The following is a 14,367-nucleotide window of genomic DNA, read 5'->3' on the forward strand; positions in this document are numbered from 1 at the left end:
CCAGGCGATAATTTATATTTCTCTATTTAGAGCAGTGTTTTTCAATTATTTCTCTTCCTCCCGAGGAAGAAGAAAACATTTTAACTCCACGCCGCAACTAATAGTATCATGCGTCTATAAAATTGTTCTGTGTACACCTCTGCATCACATTGTATCCTTATTAACATTAAAGAAAAGAAAAACAAAAGAAATATAGATGAACTTGCAACAAAGACCAACTTTATTAACATCACGGTGCTCGCTCTTTTACTGAGGTCTTCTACTATTCCTTTCAGCTTTTCCCTTCAGGGGTCGCCACAGCAAATCAACCTTCTCCATCTTGCCCTATTCTCTGGACCCTCATCTCTCACACCAACAACCTTCACATACTCTCACTATGTCCATAAATCTTCTCTTTGGGCTTCCTCAAGACCTCTTGCCTGGCAACTCTAATTCCAGCATCCGTCTACCAATATTTTCACCATCCTTCCTCCGTACATGACCCAACCATCTCATGGGTTCTCTGACCTGCTCTCCAAAACATCTAACATGGGCTGTTGCTCAGATAGACTCAACCCTGATCCTATCCCTCCTGGTCACTCCCAAAGAGAACCTCAACATATTCATCTCTGCAACCTCTAGTTCTGCCTCCTGTCATTTCGTCATTATAACTGTTTCTAGTCCATACAGCACCTGTCTTGTACACTTTTCCTTTTTATTTTGGCTGATAGTCTTCTATCGCATAGAAGACTGACACTTTTCTCCACACATTCCAACCTGTTTGAACCCGTCTCTTCACCTCTTTTCCTAACTCTCCGTTGCCCTGGACTGTTGACCCCAAGTACCTGAAATCCTCCAACTTCTTGATTTTCACTCCCTGTAGCCTTACCGTTCCACCTGAATTCCTCTCATTCACACACATATATTCTGTCTTGCTGTGACAAACCTTCATCCCTCTCCTTTTCAGCGCATACTTACACCTCTTTAGATTTTCCTCAATCTCTTTTCTGCTCTCACTACTGATCACAATGTCATCTGCAAACATCATGGTCCATGGAGATTCCTGTTTAACCTCATCTGTCAGCCTGTCAATCACCACTGCAATCAGGAAGGGGCTCAGAGCTGATCCCTGATGGTTTCCCACCTCTACCTTGAACTTCTCTGTTACCCCTAAAGCATACCCCACCACTATCACACAGCGAGCATACATGTCGTGCACCAGTCCAACAAACTTCTCTGCCACTCCAGACTGCCTCATACAATACCAGAGCTCCTCTCTTGGCACCCTGTCATATGCTTTTTCTAGGTCTACAAAAACACAATGCAGCTCCCTCTGGCCTTCTCTGTACTTCTCTATTAGCGTTCTTAAAGCAAATACTGTATCTGTAATACTCTTGCTGGTTTACTGAGGTAGCTTTCACAAATGATTGTTGGCAGTTTTTGCTGAAAAAAACTCATATCGACTAAGCAGTGTAATAGGGGTGTAATGTCTGTAGGTGAGGCCTTCATTTATTTGGCTTTGACAACATTTTTAGACAGTAAACACTCTGGTCTTCCCTTGTCTCCCACCGTAGTCACAGTGAAGCCAAGTGCTACATACGCTCTGTCATATTTCCTTGTTTGTCTCCTTATCCCCATCTCTCATCCATTTTCTTTTCATCCCTGTTCAACATTTTCCATAGTGTATCTTGAGTTTGTTCACAGCACTTCATCTCCTGTTCTGTGCTGTGTGTGCCCATGCCCGGTTCAAACAAACAAACAAACAAACAAACAAACAAACAAACAAACAAACAAACAAACAAACAAACAAACAAACAAGCACATGCGTCCATAGAGTTAATATTCTGCGCACACTAACAATGGGAGCGCCACTGCCACCTACTGTGGATGTGCAATTACACTTTATTATAGTACTGTACAGCAAAATAAGCAGGGTCCCCGGCGTCACACGCTGCCCCCCGGGCATCGCACTGCGCCCCTCCAGGGGGACGCACCCCAGTATTTGTGAAGCAACGCGTTAACCAATGAGAGACCTGTAAACCTACTTGTGATGATGGTAGCCAATCAACGTGGAGACCTGCGCGTCAATTCAGAACAGCTGGTTGGGGCTCCGGTAGGGAATTCGAGATGAGCGGTTGGTTGATGGGGGAAACAACAAGCTAGACATCATGAGGGCCCAAGAAACACTGATTTGGGTCGCTTTTCTCATTCAGAAGGTGAGCTATATTCTGTGTATGTGTGCCACAGTTGCATCATCCTGTTTTTGTGTCGAAAATCGAACCAAGCGGCCCCAAAACTGACGCTATTTCCCGAACCGGGATTTTACCGCAGTGAAACTAGTCTGAAGTTGGACGGACCCTCGACAATCATTATACCTCCGACAGAAGGCCAACCGATCTATTTTTGTTTTGGTTTTCTTCGACAGAATGTACATAAGGAAGTAACTCGTTTATGTGAATGTTTGACCAAACGGACAGCCATTGGCATGCCCTCTGAAACGGTCTAAATGAGCCGAAATCATGCTAGCTAGGTTAGCATATCTTATCCATCTTGGTAACACAACACCAAGGAGCTCTGCCGTCCCTGTTTTTAGGCCATATAACTTTTTTAAGATAATTCAGTGTTACTTAGACATTCTCAGCGTCAACTAGCTAATATGGTTTTATTCTTCAGACATTTTGTGGTTTACAAGTCTTAACAGCAGATGGCAATGGCACTCTGGAGCTTTCCCCCCGTGAACACGTGAATTCCCATATCAGAATAAATGTACATATAAAACACCGAGTGTAGGTTACGCTGGATATTTGTATAATACTATCACTGATATTATACTGATACGAGGTACTGTCACTGATGATGTGGCCAAGAATCAGCATCATAAGATGGATGAAAAAAAAACTAAATTTGTAAACGGTGTGTGTGTGTGTGCGCGCGTGTGTGCGCGCGTGCGTGTGTTTTGTGTTTAATGGTGACTACAATATTACAAATATATTACAATTACTCACTATTTACTACTCCCAAGCTGTCAATGTTCTCAACAGGTCATTTCATGAAATCAATACAATAGAGACATAGAGAAAACAGAGAAAAATTGGACACTCAAATTTATGTGTAAATTTAATTGCAAAGTTTCCAGCACTTCATTAACAATATTATGTTAACAGGTGGTTGGAGAATATGGCATGGCGCATTTCACCGACAAAGGCAAAAGCAATGGAAAGGATTACTGCATTTTCTTTAATTCGCAGTGGGCACGTCTACCTCAGGACCTCAACAAGGCGGTAGGCCCTGACTACTGAAGTCAATGTTATGAAGTCAATTTTTTGCAGGCATGGAAGAAATTACTATGCGTGCCATTAATTTAAAACAAAACCTAACAGAGGTTGGCACAGTAAATTGAAGATTGATATCAATATCACTGGCACTAAACATCACATTTATCCATTATATTATGTCCAGATGTCAATGATTTTTATTATATTGAAATTCCAGTTTTAAAAAGAATTACGTATATTATGCACGAAAATTTGGATTGGAAAATAAACAGAATATGCTTGGATAACACCTTGGATAACATGGTAAATCTTTGTATTTTAGTCACATCTCCAGATCTATGACCTGACGACATCGGTCCTGTGCTCACCCTCTGATGTCCCAGAGGGTGGGTTTCCAAACTATATTGCCATGGTGATGAGGGGGAATTGTACTTTTTATGAAAAGGTGCGATTGGCTCAGATTAATGGAGCCAAGGGCCTGCTCATTGTCAGCAAAGACAGACTGGTAACCTGCTTGATATATTTTATCCTCTTGGTTGTATTTGAAATAATGTGTAATGGGATTTAATTGATGGTGGTATCGCAAAACCAGAAATCAATACACATTTTTCCTTTTTCATTATTGTAGACACCACCAGCAGGAAACAAGACTCAGTATGAGGAGATTTATATCCCTGTAGCACTTCTTAGTTACTCGGATATGGTGGATATCAGCAAGGTGAGTCAACAAACAAACCTTTAAGGTCTTACAAATGCTGCCGCACCACCCTTGTATTTTGTATACATGAAACATCCTGCAGTAGAGATAGACAGCTTTTATAATTCTTAATGATTTCTTTTGGAAGAAAAAATTCTCTAATGGCAGCTTGTAGTTTTTTTTTTTTTTTTACACTTTTCTCCGAACAACAAACATGCAGACACAAACTCAGTTGCTATTGTTCCTCATTTTCTAGACTTTTGGTAAAGGACGGCTGGTTGCCATGTATGCTCCCAATGAGCCGGTGCTAGATTACAACATGGTGATCATTTTCCTGATGGCCGTGGGAACAGTTGCCATCGGAGGCTATTGGGCCGGAAGCAGAGACTGCAAGAAGTAAGTAAGAGGTAGAATTCAACACTGGTATCCTGAACACTAAGATTATAGTACTGAAGTCTTTGGGTTCAGCATGAGAATTTCCATGCAACAAGCATTGAAAATATGAAGTGGTGGTGACTGACATTTTTAAATCAATCCAAGTCCTCTTTACCAATAATGTTTCACATCAGGGGTGGTATGTGGTTCTGTGGTCAGTACTTCTACATTAAAAGTTCCTGGTGTGATTGTGTGGAGTTTGCTCGCTCTCCCCTACCTATGTGGGTTTTTCTCCAGGTTGTCTGATTTCATCCCACAATCCAAAAATATGCTGAAGGCTGTTGAAAGTCTCTAAATTGTCCATAGATGCAAATGGGGCAGTGAGTGGGTGAATGTTTCTTTATGCATCCCTGTCATTGACTGATGTCTGGCTCCAACACCCTGCAGCCCTCCATGCAGAATAAGCAGAACAGATACTAAATTAATGTATATTTATCAATATTTTCTACAAGGTCAGTAGAATCATGAAATTGCTTTCAAAACCACAAATAGGAGTGCATTACTGGCTTCCCTGACTATTGTTTCTCCTGCAGGCGCTACATGAAGCACAAGCGGGATGATGGAATGGAGAAGCAGGATGAGGAGACAGTAGATGTCACTCCCATCATGATTTGTGTTTTTGTGGTCATGTGCTGCAGCATGTTGGTGCTACTCTACTTTTTCTACGACAGCCTGGGTACAGTAAAACATACACTCTTGGCGCTTGTGCGGTAGAACTTTTTGTAGATTAGTGTTTTCTCACAACTCTAGGAACATCTCACATTTCCTAAAGGCTACAAGGCAGGCATTTTCTTTTTAAATTTAATTGAAATATACCAAAAAAGGGTAACCACTCTGAAAAGAACTCTCACCTACAATCCAGCAGACTTGAGTACAATGCAAACCATTTGCAAATTCATCACAGGTGAGACCACTACGGTTTAGAGACTGGCATCGAGGGGACAAAATAGGAAGCAGAGCTGTGTGTAGCAGAGATGAAGATGTTGAGGTTCTCTTTTGGAATGCCAAGGATGGATAGGAACAGGAACAAGTCCATCAGTGGGACAAGCACATTAGCACATTGCTTTGAAGCTAAGGTCAGAGGCCAGACTGAGATGGTTTGGACATGCACAGCGGAGGGATAGAGAATGTATTGTTAGAAGGATACTAAGGTAAGAACTGCCAGGCAAGAGCTCTAGAGGAAGATAAAAGAGAAGATGTATGGATATAGTGAAAAAGGACATGAAGTTAGTGAGTGTTTACACAAGACAATACAGAGAATAGGGTTGGATGGAGGAAGTTGATATGCTATGGCAACTCCTGAAAAGAGCAGCTGAAAAAGATGATTTAATAAATCTTATGAATATAACATTTCCTTTCATTACAGCCATTTGGGTCATAGCCATCTTCTGTGTGGCCTCATCTGTTGGTCTCTATAGCTGCTTGTGGCCTTTTGTGAGAAGACTTCCTTTCTGCAAATGCAGGTGTGACTTTTTTTTCAACATATGTGTATAACCTGTATGCTAGAAGACATTGAATGTATGTATCAAAGAAATGTTTTCCATGTTGGTTGGAGACCAATGGATTGAAGTTGACTGACAGTATTTCTGTGTTAATGTGATCAACCTGGGGAATAAGGATTCCAGAGAATAATTTGCCATATTTACACAAGAGGCCACAGATCCGCATGCTACTGCTATCAGCTCTCTGCATCAGCGTCAGCATCACTTGGATGGTGTTTCGCAATGAAGATCAGTGAGTATAGAGAGAGGAAAAAAAGTAATCAAAGCACATGTCGGGAATAATGCGTGGTCTTAGAAAAAAGCATTGGAGGATCAAAACACTCATGGCTCAAATGTTCGCCAAGTCAAATACTTTAGAGTGAAGATCCAAGGATAAATGCCCTGAACTGAAATAAGTTGAGACACAGTTGGAGCGAAAAGATACAAATATACACAATAATATTCATACACAAAGTTAAATCCATGTGTTCCATGGTCTAGGCCATATGTATATGTCTGCTGCTGTGCAAAATATTCTAGATGCAAATGATCGACTTTATTATAAATAAACGTATCTGCACTTGGACATGGGCATTACATTTGTTTCAAGTAGAATTAAAAAGGGCATTAAATTAGATTAGCTGAAACCCTGTATTAGCAACATTATAATATAGCAAGTTATGTTATAGTAATGTTACTTCACACTTCTAATAATCATCATTTTGATCAGTCTTGAATCTATTTGTTTTTTTGGCTATTTAGCGAATCAGTTTTCAACTCAAGTAAATTTCAGCTGATTGTTTCAATATAAACAATGAATGTAATTTAAATCCAAAAACAGAAAGATGCGAAATTACTTAAAAATCAGCGCGAGATAAGAAAGAAGTTGCTTCATAATCACCAGGAAAGCATCAGAAAATTATCAACCAACCCTTTTTTAAAGAATTACCATTGAATTATTTTAAAATCAACGCCCTGATGCACTATCCCTTTTCTATAGATAGTGTAAACAGTAAGATATTAGAAACACAGAAGAAAACATGCCATCCTTCCTGAGTCATATTCAATCTGTGTTCAGGTGGGCGTGGGTGTTGCAGGACACCCTGGGGATTGCCTTCTGTCTATACATGCTCAAGACAGTGCGACTGCCCACATTTAAGGTGCGATTTATCTTACTGAATTACTAACGTGTCTCTAAGAATGAATAAGTTTACAATGTGTATTAAACTAACAGATGGTTTGTTTTCTTTCTTTCTTACAGGCTTGCACTTTACTGCTGGCAGTCCTTTTTGTCTATGATGTTTTCTTTGTATTTATTACACCATTCTTCACTAAGGTATGTGAAAGATTTATGTCATTGTGTCACTACCCAAACTGTCTCTTTCTACATGTATAACTAATGTCAATCATGACTATATCTGCATAGAGTGGAGAAAGTATAATGGTGGAGGTTGCGGCTGGACCCTCAGATTCCTCCACGCATGAAAAGGTAAGCTTGTGTGGTAGTGCACAACAAGTTTGAGTTTGCTTCACAACCTACTATATAATTTGACTGCAATCTACCCATTGAATGTTCCTGTTGGACTCATAAGGCTAATATTATTTTGATTATTTTAATCATGTACAATGAAGTATCAATTTGTACAGATACCAACAATTAAAGCAATTAGATGTAAGCACAGGTGAGTTCACTTGCAGTGCTTCTACCTGAACATGTCTGTGAAGATTCAGTTATTCTGTTGATGGTACTTGATAAATTGTATTTGTGTATTCGTTCAATATCTGGAAGACATTTCAACCTCTTATTTAAAAGACCGTTTCAGGTCACTCTGACGTTCTAACTTAGTAACTGTACATAGGCAAAGATCTGTAAGAAATAAACAAACCCAATTGCCACAATAAGATTTCTTAACAAATTTCTAACACAAGCACCTCCAACTTTGCCATTGGACCAGCGGCAGGTTCTTCAGTCGGGATCCACACTTCACAGACCTTAACATAGACCTAGACCCACAGACCTTAACATATCACATTACATCACAGTAATTTGGCAGACGCTTTTAACCAAAGCGGGGATTGAACCCAGGACCTCACACCCGCCATATTCCAGAGGAGGCAGGTGACAGGAGATACCAGTCTTTTGAGTTTCTGTTTTGGTTTTACCCCTTGCATGACAAATTCTGTCCTGTCAGGTTGATAGACAGACCCCTCAGACCCCACAGTCTTCTTGTCTGTGGTATTTCTTGAAAGCTTACGCCAGTTGTTGCTCTATCCGTACTGGCACTGTATCAGTGCAGCCTTACACTCAACCAGGATGTGCAACACGCCTGGGCACTGGGAGGAGTGGAGCCAGAATTTGCTCTCTGATCCATCCCACAGGTACAGGTTCTTGGGACTGGGCAGGTTGTCATACAAAGCCCTGAGGAGGATGCCTAACCTTGCTTGTGACATTTTCCACATGGCAGTCTGAGTAACAATGGCTTTCTGAGTTGTCCATCTGCTTTGCTGATGTTGGTCAACAGTAGTGATCTTTTAATGATCCACTAATTTTTGATACTTGGAGATCATAAGTTCTTTCTCTCTTGGATTCTTTGGTGCACAGTTTTAGTCTGGAGCCCCATCTAAGACAGACTGACTTTCATATCTGTAGTAATCTAATGACCTCCTGATATATCAGACAGTTCATAGTTTAGTCCATTGTTGTTTTCCGCCTCTACTTGTGTCCTGTATGAATATGGGTTTTTGGTATTTGCACAAACTGTTCTGTTAAGTCTATAGCCTCTCACCTTCTTGCTTGCAGCCAAGGCTGATGGATTTCAGTATCAGTATGTTTCTCCCAAACAGTGCTGCATTTGAAAGACTATAGAGAACAATTTACCATGCATTTAAAGGCTTTTGGCCTTTGTGTCCATAGCTTTGTGTTCCTATTTCATAGTCGTGTGCCACTCAGGAAAGTTTGGATATTCTACCTTCTAATATCTTATATCAACGGAGTTGTTTGCCAGAAGGTAGCTGATAATGGGTTACGTCAAAAACCAAGAAGAGGATCACCTGTTAACCCAAACAGCCAACAAGGCTATGCCTGGGTGATGTTTTAAGAGTCTTTCATAGAAGGGATGAAGATGATCTTCTTGGAAAGTCTTAAGAGTAGCATTGTAATGCAGGGTCAGGAGGCTGTGGTATGTGTCCTAGTGGGCTGGCAGAGTTTCCTTTTCACATTCAGTGAGCTGGCCTGATATCTCAGGCATGTACAAAAGGGTCCCATAAGAAGCTCGCCATTGCTTTCTCCAGAAATCTGCATAGAAGTATTGGCGTTCCTTAAAACAAACAATCCTTTTTTTTTTTTTTTTTTTTTTTTTTTTAAATCAGTACTTATTTCTTAATGAAGACATATTATATAGCAGTTGGTGTGAAACAGTTTAAACATTTTGTTTGTGTTCTTTCCAGCTTCCTATGGTGCTCAAAGTCCCGAGGTTAAACTCCTCTCCTCTTGCTCTCTGTGACCGTCCCTTTTCCCTGCTGGGCTTCGGTGACGTTTTAGTACCAGGTAACAATACAAGATGTAAATACAGCCTGTACAATATGAACACACTTACAATCTGTAAGTAGAGCAGAATACCTGGCCATTTTTGTTCTTTTTTTTTTTTTTTACGATCAACCATTATGAAACAAATTAGTATTATGGTTATTGTTATAACTATGTATTATTATTATTATTTTTATCATTAAATCCAGAGAAGGATCATTGGTGAAAAGAACTTGACAATGCTTTGATTCTTTGAATTACTTTTTCTTTCAAATGTAGTTTTCTCCTCACAAATTTCACTTTGACTGTTGGTCAGAATCATGACAAAATGTCTGATTTTGTCAGTTACTTAAGCAGTCACAAATATCAGATTATATATTATAAAAAATAAAGGCATTTTAAAATGAAACAATGCCACAAACACTTCAATGCGCGTGGCAGTAAACTACTCTTTATGTGGAGGCACTCAATTTACTCTGACGCGTTTGCCCAAATCCAAGCAGATAAGAAAATCATAATTTTCTTCCCATAATCGATTCAACAGATTTTGACAGTGTGTTATCTGTTTTATAATCTCAGGGATATAATAATCTATTAATATTAACATTTTAGCTTAAAGATGTTCTTTAACCTCCAATGTTAGGATATTTAGTCTCATCACCAGAACTGACTTGAGTGTATCTTAACAGGCCACACTGTCAAACAATGGAGTGCAGTCGATGTCATTCTTACAGGGCTGAATGCTTCTTTTCCTTCCCATCAGGCCTGCTTGTGGTGTACTGCCACAGATTCGACATTCTAACACAATCGTCAAGAATTTATTTTGTGGCCTGCACCATTGGTACGTATAAGAGCAGAGGTTGAAGCTCAGTGAGTCCTAATTACATTGTTTTGTCTGAATAATCATGTAAATAATAAACATGGAGGCCTCACTTTAACTGATGGGCTGTGTTTCTCCTGTCAGGTTATGGCATCGGCCTCCTCATCACCTTTGTGGCCCTGGCTGTGATGCAGACAGGCCAGCCAGCACTGCTCTACCTGGTGCCTTGCACTTTGCTCACCAGCCTCACTGTGGCACTGTGGCGCAGGGAGCTGCCCCAGTTTTGGACCGGAAGTGGATTTGTGGTGAATACCAGTTTGATATGACTGCCTGCTGTGGAAACAACATCCCCTCCCAAAAACAAAACAAAAAAAAGATCAAAAACAGAGAAAAAATATTAGTCATAGATAAAATGCAGAGTAAAGTAGAATTTCAAGTTGAGTAATCCCTTTAATTGAATTTCTTCTAATTTCTTTCTTTCTCACTGCCCCTTCCATGGTTGTTTCTTGCTGTTTATATTAATGTGGCTGTGCTCTAGTCTGCTGCTGAGGGCTCAACTGTCTGTGAACGTCACTGCAGGCATTTTATCAGGGCTCGCTACCTGACACTGATCCAGCCTCTGGTTGTTTTCGTTGAGAAATCCTTTTTTCTCACATATCCTTCATTTAGGAAAGAAAAATCAGAATCATGGGTAGCTCAAATGGTGAAATTAAGTAGCCTTTTGTTTTTCAGATAGTATGTGATATCCAAGTCTCAAGTGTTTGGTTATGATTCGCCTTCATTTTTGCATATCTGGCACCTATTCCAATATCTGTACTGGAATACCTCTGACATTAATATGGACCTCATTAATCCCCTTTAATTTGGGCTTAATTTTTAAATCTCAGTCAATTAAAAAACAGCTAAAGTCAGTTAGATTTTTAATTATCAACAAAAAAGGAATGACTATTTTTTATGTCCTTTTTTTCCCTCTCTCATCTTGAACTGAAATTTAACTGTAGTCTAACACAGTTCAGTAATCTAACATAAGCTTTTTTTTGTGCCTTGCAGCCCCCCATAACTCTTGCACCTATCAACTGTACACAAACTGCAGCACCACAGACAGAAGAACCCTGCAGTAAACCAGAGCCACAAACCACAGAAAGCACCAATCAACAGGAAGACCTGCCTCAGGAAACACCCATAGCCGAGAGCAAGGGAAGCGTATCTAACTAAAAGGACTTCTAGTAGATCATTTTCAGTTTAATTTGATGTAGATGTTTGTTTGTTTTTTTTCTACATTGTGTTGCGATCAATGGACATTTTAAGTAGATATTAATTTGCACTTGGTGCAAAGGGAATTGCAGAGGAGCTCTGCATTTTGATTGGCCAGATTGTTGGGGAACTATTATTTGACAGACTAATGCAGTCTGTCTATCAATGGAAAGTCAACTGTCTACAAATATACAGTGTGTACCTCATAGAAAGGGAAAGAAAACCAGGAACTGGAAAGTTTTCTAGCGGTTTGGCAGTAACTAACTTAACCTCTTGTTCCAGAGGTCTGGTCACACCAGCACTGCAAGTCCATTTTATGGCAAAACACACTAATATAATGAATGCACACTGGTGTCACAGGGCTAAACACTGTGTATCTGAGCTTAATTTTTACATAAATTTCAACTTTGATGACCTTGGATAACTGAATCTGCTCACCCTTGACAACAGGTCATTCCACTACATTTGATGGAAAATGAGACTTCACAAAAAAAAACTTTGACTGCACCTGTTTTACCTTCTTTGTCATTTTAAAGGTTCCATAAAAGAGGAATGGTTTGCTGTTCACAAAAAAAGCATGAATTTGTAAAATTTTCCAAACCATGATCTAATTCAAAGAATTTGTGTTTGTGGATTTACTCAAATTATATGGGCTGTTGGGAGCAAACTGCTCAGGAGTAACTAGCCCAAGACAGAAAATCTGAACAGTTAATGTGACCGACAGTAGCATAGTTTATGATATTTCCTTTCAGCAATTTTTTAAAAACATAATTCATGGACTTTTGCCTCACCATCTCCTTGTGTGACAGGTTGTGTGTTGAAACAATCTTGTTACACATTGAAAAGCAGCATGACAAATGTGTTGCTACAGAGAGGGGACAAACCCCAACTAACTGCACACAAGCATCATGAGCTCAGCTTACCTTTGCTGGACGACAGTCAATGTTGCAGTGCTGCACATGTGGAAAAATGAGGTTTGAAGATGTAGCACATCCATTTTGCACCAAACTAATTGATGAATAAATGAGGTGCTGTCATTGTTGTTGAAAGAGCCATTTGCTTTTGTAGTTGTTTTTTTTTGGTTACGCTTAAGCGTATGGCTATTTTGGCAAACTTTTCATTTTCTTTCTGCATGCTTTTTTTACTCTGCCTTGCTATAAAATATAAGTGTATCATTAGTGCAGACGTTCTATTGGCGGAGCAGCAATTTAAAGCTGCACTTTAGAGCTCCACTACGCCACTAATTGTCTTATCAGTTGGTTTTGGCCTTACTGAGTCCACACTGAGTTACATTAGAATGTGGTACAAGTATGAAGAACACAAGGACTGAAATCAAATGGAACGATGTTGGGCAGTTAGCGAAACACTTACTGACGATCCTTAGAGTTTGTGTAAAGCATGTTGACATTCGGTCCTTGTTTGGTTCGTCTCAACCCATATCAGTATTCCTGTTTTTTGTTTTTAACTATTCTTTTCATTCTTATCAATATTGTGGAACAGTCACTTTACATTTTGTTTTTAATCAAGGTTCAGCATACTCTGTGTCAGAATAGAGTTCTAAATGTTCAAAGCATTGGTTGGATGTCAAATGAGTGGCTTTTTTTATTCAGTTGTGTGCCCCTGCTGATTCAATAGCAAAGTATTTACCAGTTAAAAAGATCATTTACTAATCATATTCTTTGTCACCAAGTGGTTTTTAATCCCTAGTGATGACTACATATAATAAACATTGTATTTGATTTTCAGTGTATTTTCTATTTCTTTGCATTTATCAGAATTGGAACACTGTATGTTTTTGTATTTTCAATTTGAAACTATTTAAGTGGCACCCAATTATGAACTACATATAAGTAAACAGAAGTCTCTGTCCCACAATAACTTTGATCCATGTTTATGATGTATCCAAGAAAGCCCTTCAGTGAGTTTGATAGCATCCTGGACAGGATTTTGTAGTTTGCACAGTAAGGCCACGGGCCTCAATTTTTTAATTTTTTTTTTTTAATAGCAAGGCTAAGTCCCCTGTCTTTGGAACTGTCTGACTACACTCCATGGGTTGACAACAAGTCCATGGGTTCCCCATTAAGTCCTGGTGTTCAGCCAGAAGGCATTTGGTTGATGTTAGTGGTGAGCTCTTTGAAAGTTAGTTCCTCTTCTACAATAGTTCTTCTTCTGGGGTGAGTTGAGGGAGGTCCTATCGTTAGATTCTACTGGGCTTGGTTAGCACATGAGGCACATGAAGGCACATGAGCCTTCATTTCCATGGGTTCAATGGTAACGCTGCTTTCAGGTAACTGTAAACAATGCAATTCCTTTTGCTGAGCAGTTTGTCTTTCGAGGATGAAAAAAAGGAACTTGGGGCATCCATATTCTTAAGTTGGAGCAACCAGGACCTGACCAAAGGTCCCTTTACACTCTCCTGGCGTGTGCCAAATTTGAGTCGCCCCTCTTTCAGCAGAGACTCAGTGGTGGAACCTCCATCTCCACCCAGCCCTTCCTCAATATTATTCATTTAAATTTCAAGATTTTGATAACCTCTTGTTTTGGATGAAGAATTGCATGTATACTGCTGGCAGAACACCTTGCCGACTTCCCATTATAAACTTAAGGGTGAAAAAAGGTTCTGTCAGCTTGTATACTATGGGTGTTAAGGTTGCATTTAGGAACTGAGGCCTTTAGAGTTATAAACTAGGAGGGAATGAAAGACAAAGTAAGTACAAAGGTAGCTTTGACAAGTGGAGGTGGCTACTGCCTCGGTTGTCAAACAAGGAAAATAATGAAATTGATTGCAACACTTTGGCACAAGCTTGTTTCAATAACAGCGACAAAAGGATTGTTAAAGGATTGTTTGACAAGCAACGGATTCCCAAACTGGATTTATGCCTTTCTACAGTTCAGTCCTC

The 14,367-nt window shown here is 39.7% G+C and overlaps 1 protein-coding gene across 3 annotated transcripts; it reads left to right on the forward strand.

Annotated features, from left to right (window-relative positions):
- The first annotated feature begins 2,076 nt into the window (after window positions 1-2,076).
- On the forward strand, window positions 2,077-13,206 carry sppl2b (signal peptide peptidase like 2B). Of its 3 annotated transcripts, none has more exons than XR_015108937.1 (15): window positions 2,077-2,195; window positions 3,144-3,260; window positions 3,577-3,759; window positions 3,883-3,972; window positions 4,208-4,347; window positions 4,920-5,062; window positions 5,753-5,849; window positions 6,004-6,120; window positions 6,946-7,027; window positions 7,129-7,203; window positions 7,294-7,356; window positions 9,315-9,414; window positions 10,157-10,234; window positions 10,358-10,649; window positions 11,264-11,394. XR_015108937.1 is itself a non-coding variant. In XM_086175660.1 (15 exons), the coding sequence occupies exons 1-15, from the start codon at window positions 2,148-2,150 to the stop codon at window positions 11,426-11,428; spliced, it is 1,659 nt and encodes a 552-aa protein (XP_086031786.1). In that variant the 5' UTR covers window positions 2,077-2,147; the 3' UTR covers window positions 11,429-13,206. The 3 variants fall into 3 exon arrangements, 2 of the variants coding, with proteins under 2 accessions (XP_086031786.1, XP_086031787.1); XM_086175660.1 differs by having other exon boundaries at window positions 10,358-10,518; window positions 11,264-13,206; XM_086175661.1 differs by lacking the exon at window positions 2,077-2,195 and having other exon boundaries at window positions 3,150-3,260; window positions 3,577-3,640; window positions 10,358-10,518; window positions 11,264-13,206.
- Window positions 13,207-14,367: the final 1,161 nt, after the last annotated feature.

Source organism: Fistularia commersonii, chromosome 28 (assembly GCF_037954325.1).
Source record: "Fistularia commersonii isolate RoL2024-O1a breed Wild chromosome 28, RoL_Fcom_v1.0, whole genome shotgun sequence".
Lineage (NCBI taxonomy): Eukaryota > Metazoa > Chordata > Actinopteri > Syngnathiformes > Fistulariidae > Fistularia > Fistularia commersonii.

What these genes read in the sequence shown, in the direction of transcription:
- sppl2b (XM_086175660.1), top strand. Translation starts at nt 2,148, where the DNA reads ATGAGGGCCCAAGAAACACTGATTTGGGTCGCTTTTCTCATTCAGAAG. An exon ending in GGAAGCAGAGACTGCAAGAA is followed by an intron (nt 4,348 to 4,919) that starts GTAAGTAAGAGG and finishes TTTCTCCTGCAG; the next exon opens with GCGCTACATGAAGCACAAGC. An exon ending in TGCGACTGCCCACATTTAAG is followed by an intron (nt 7,028 to 7,128) that starts GTGCGATTTATC and finishes TCTTTCTTACAG; the next exon opens with GCTTGCACTTTACTGCTGGC.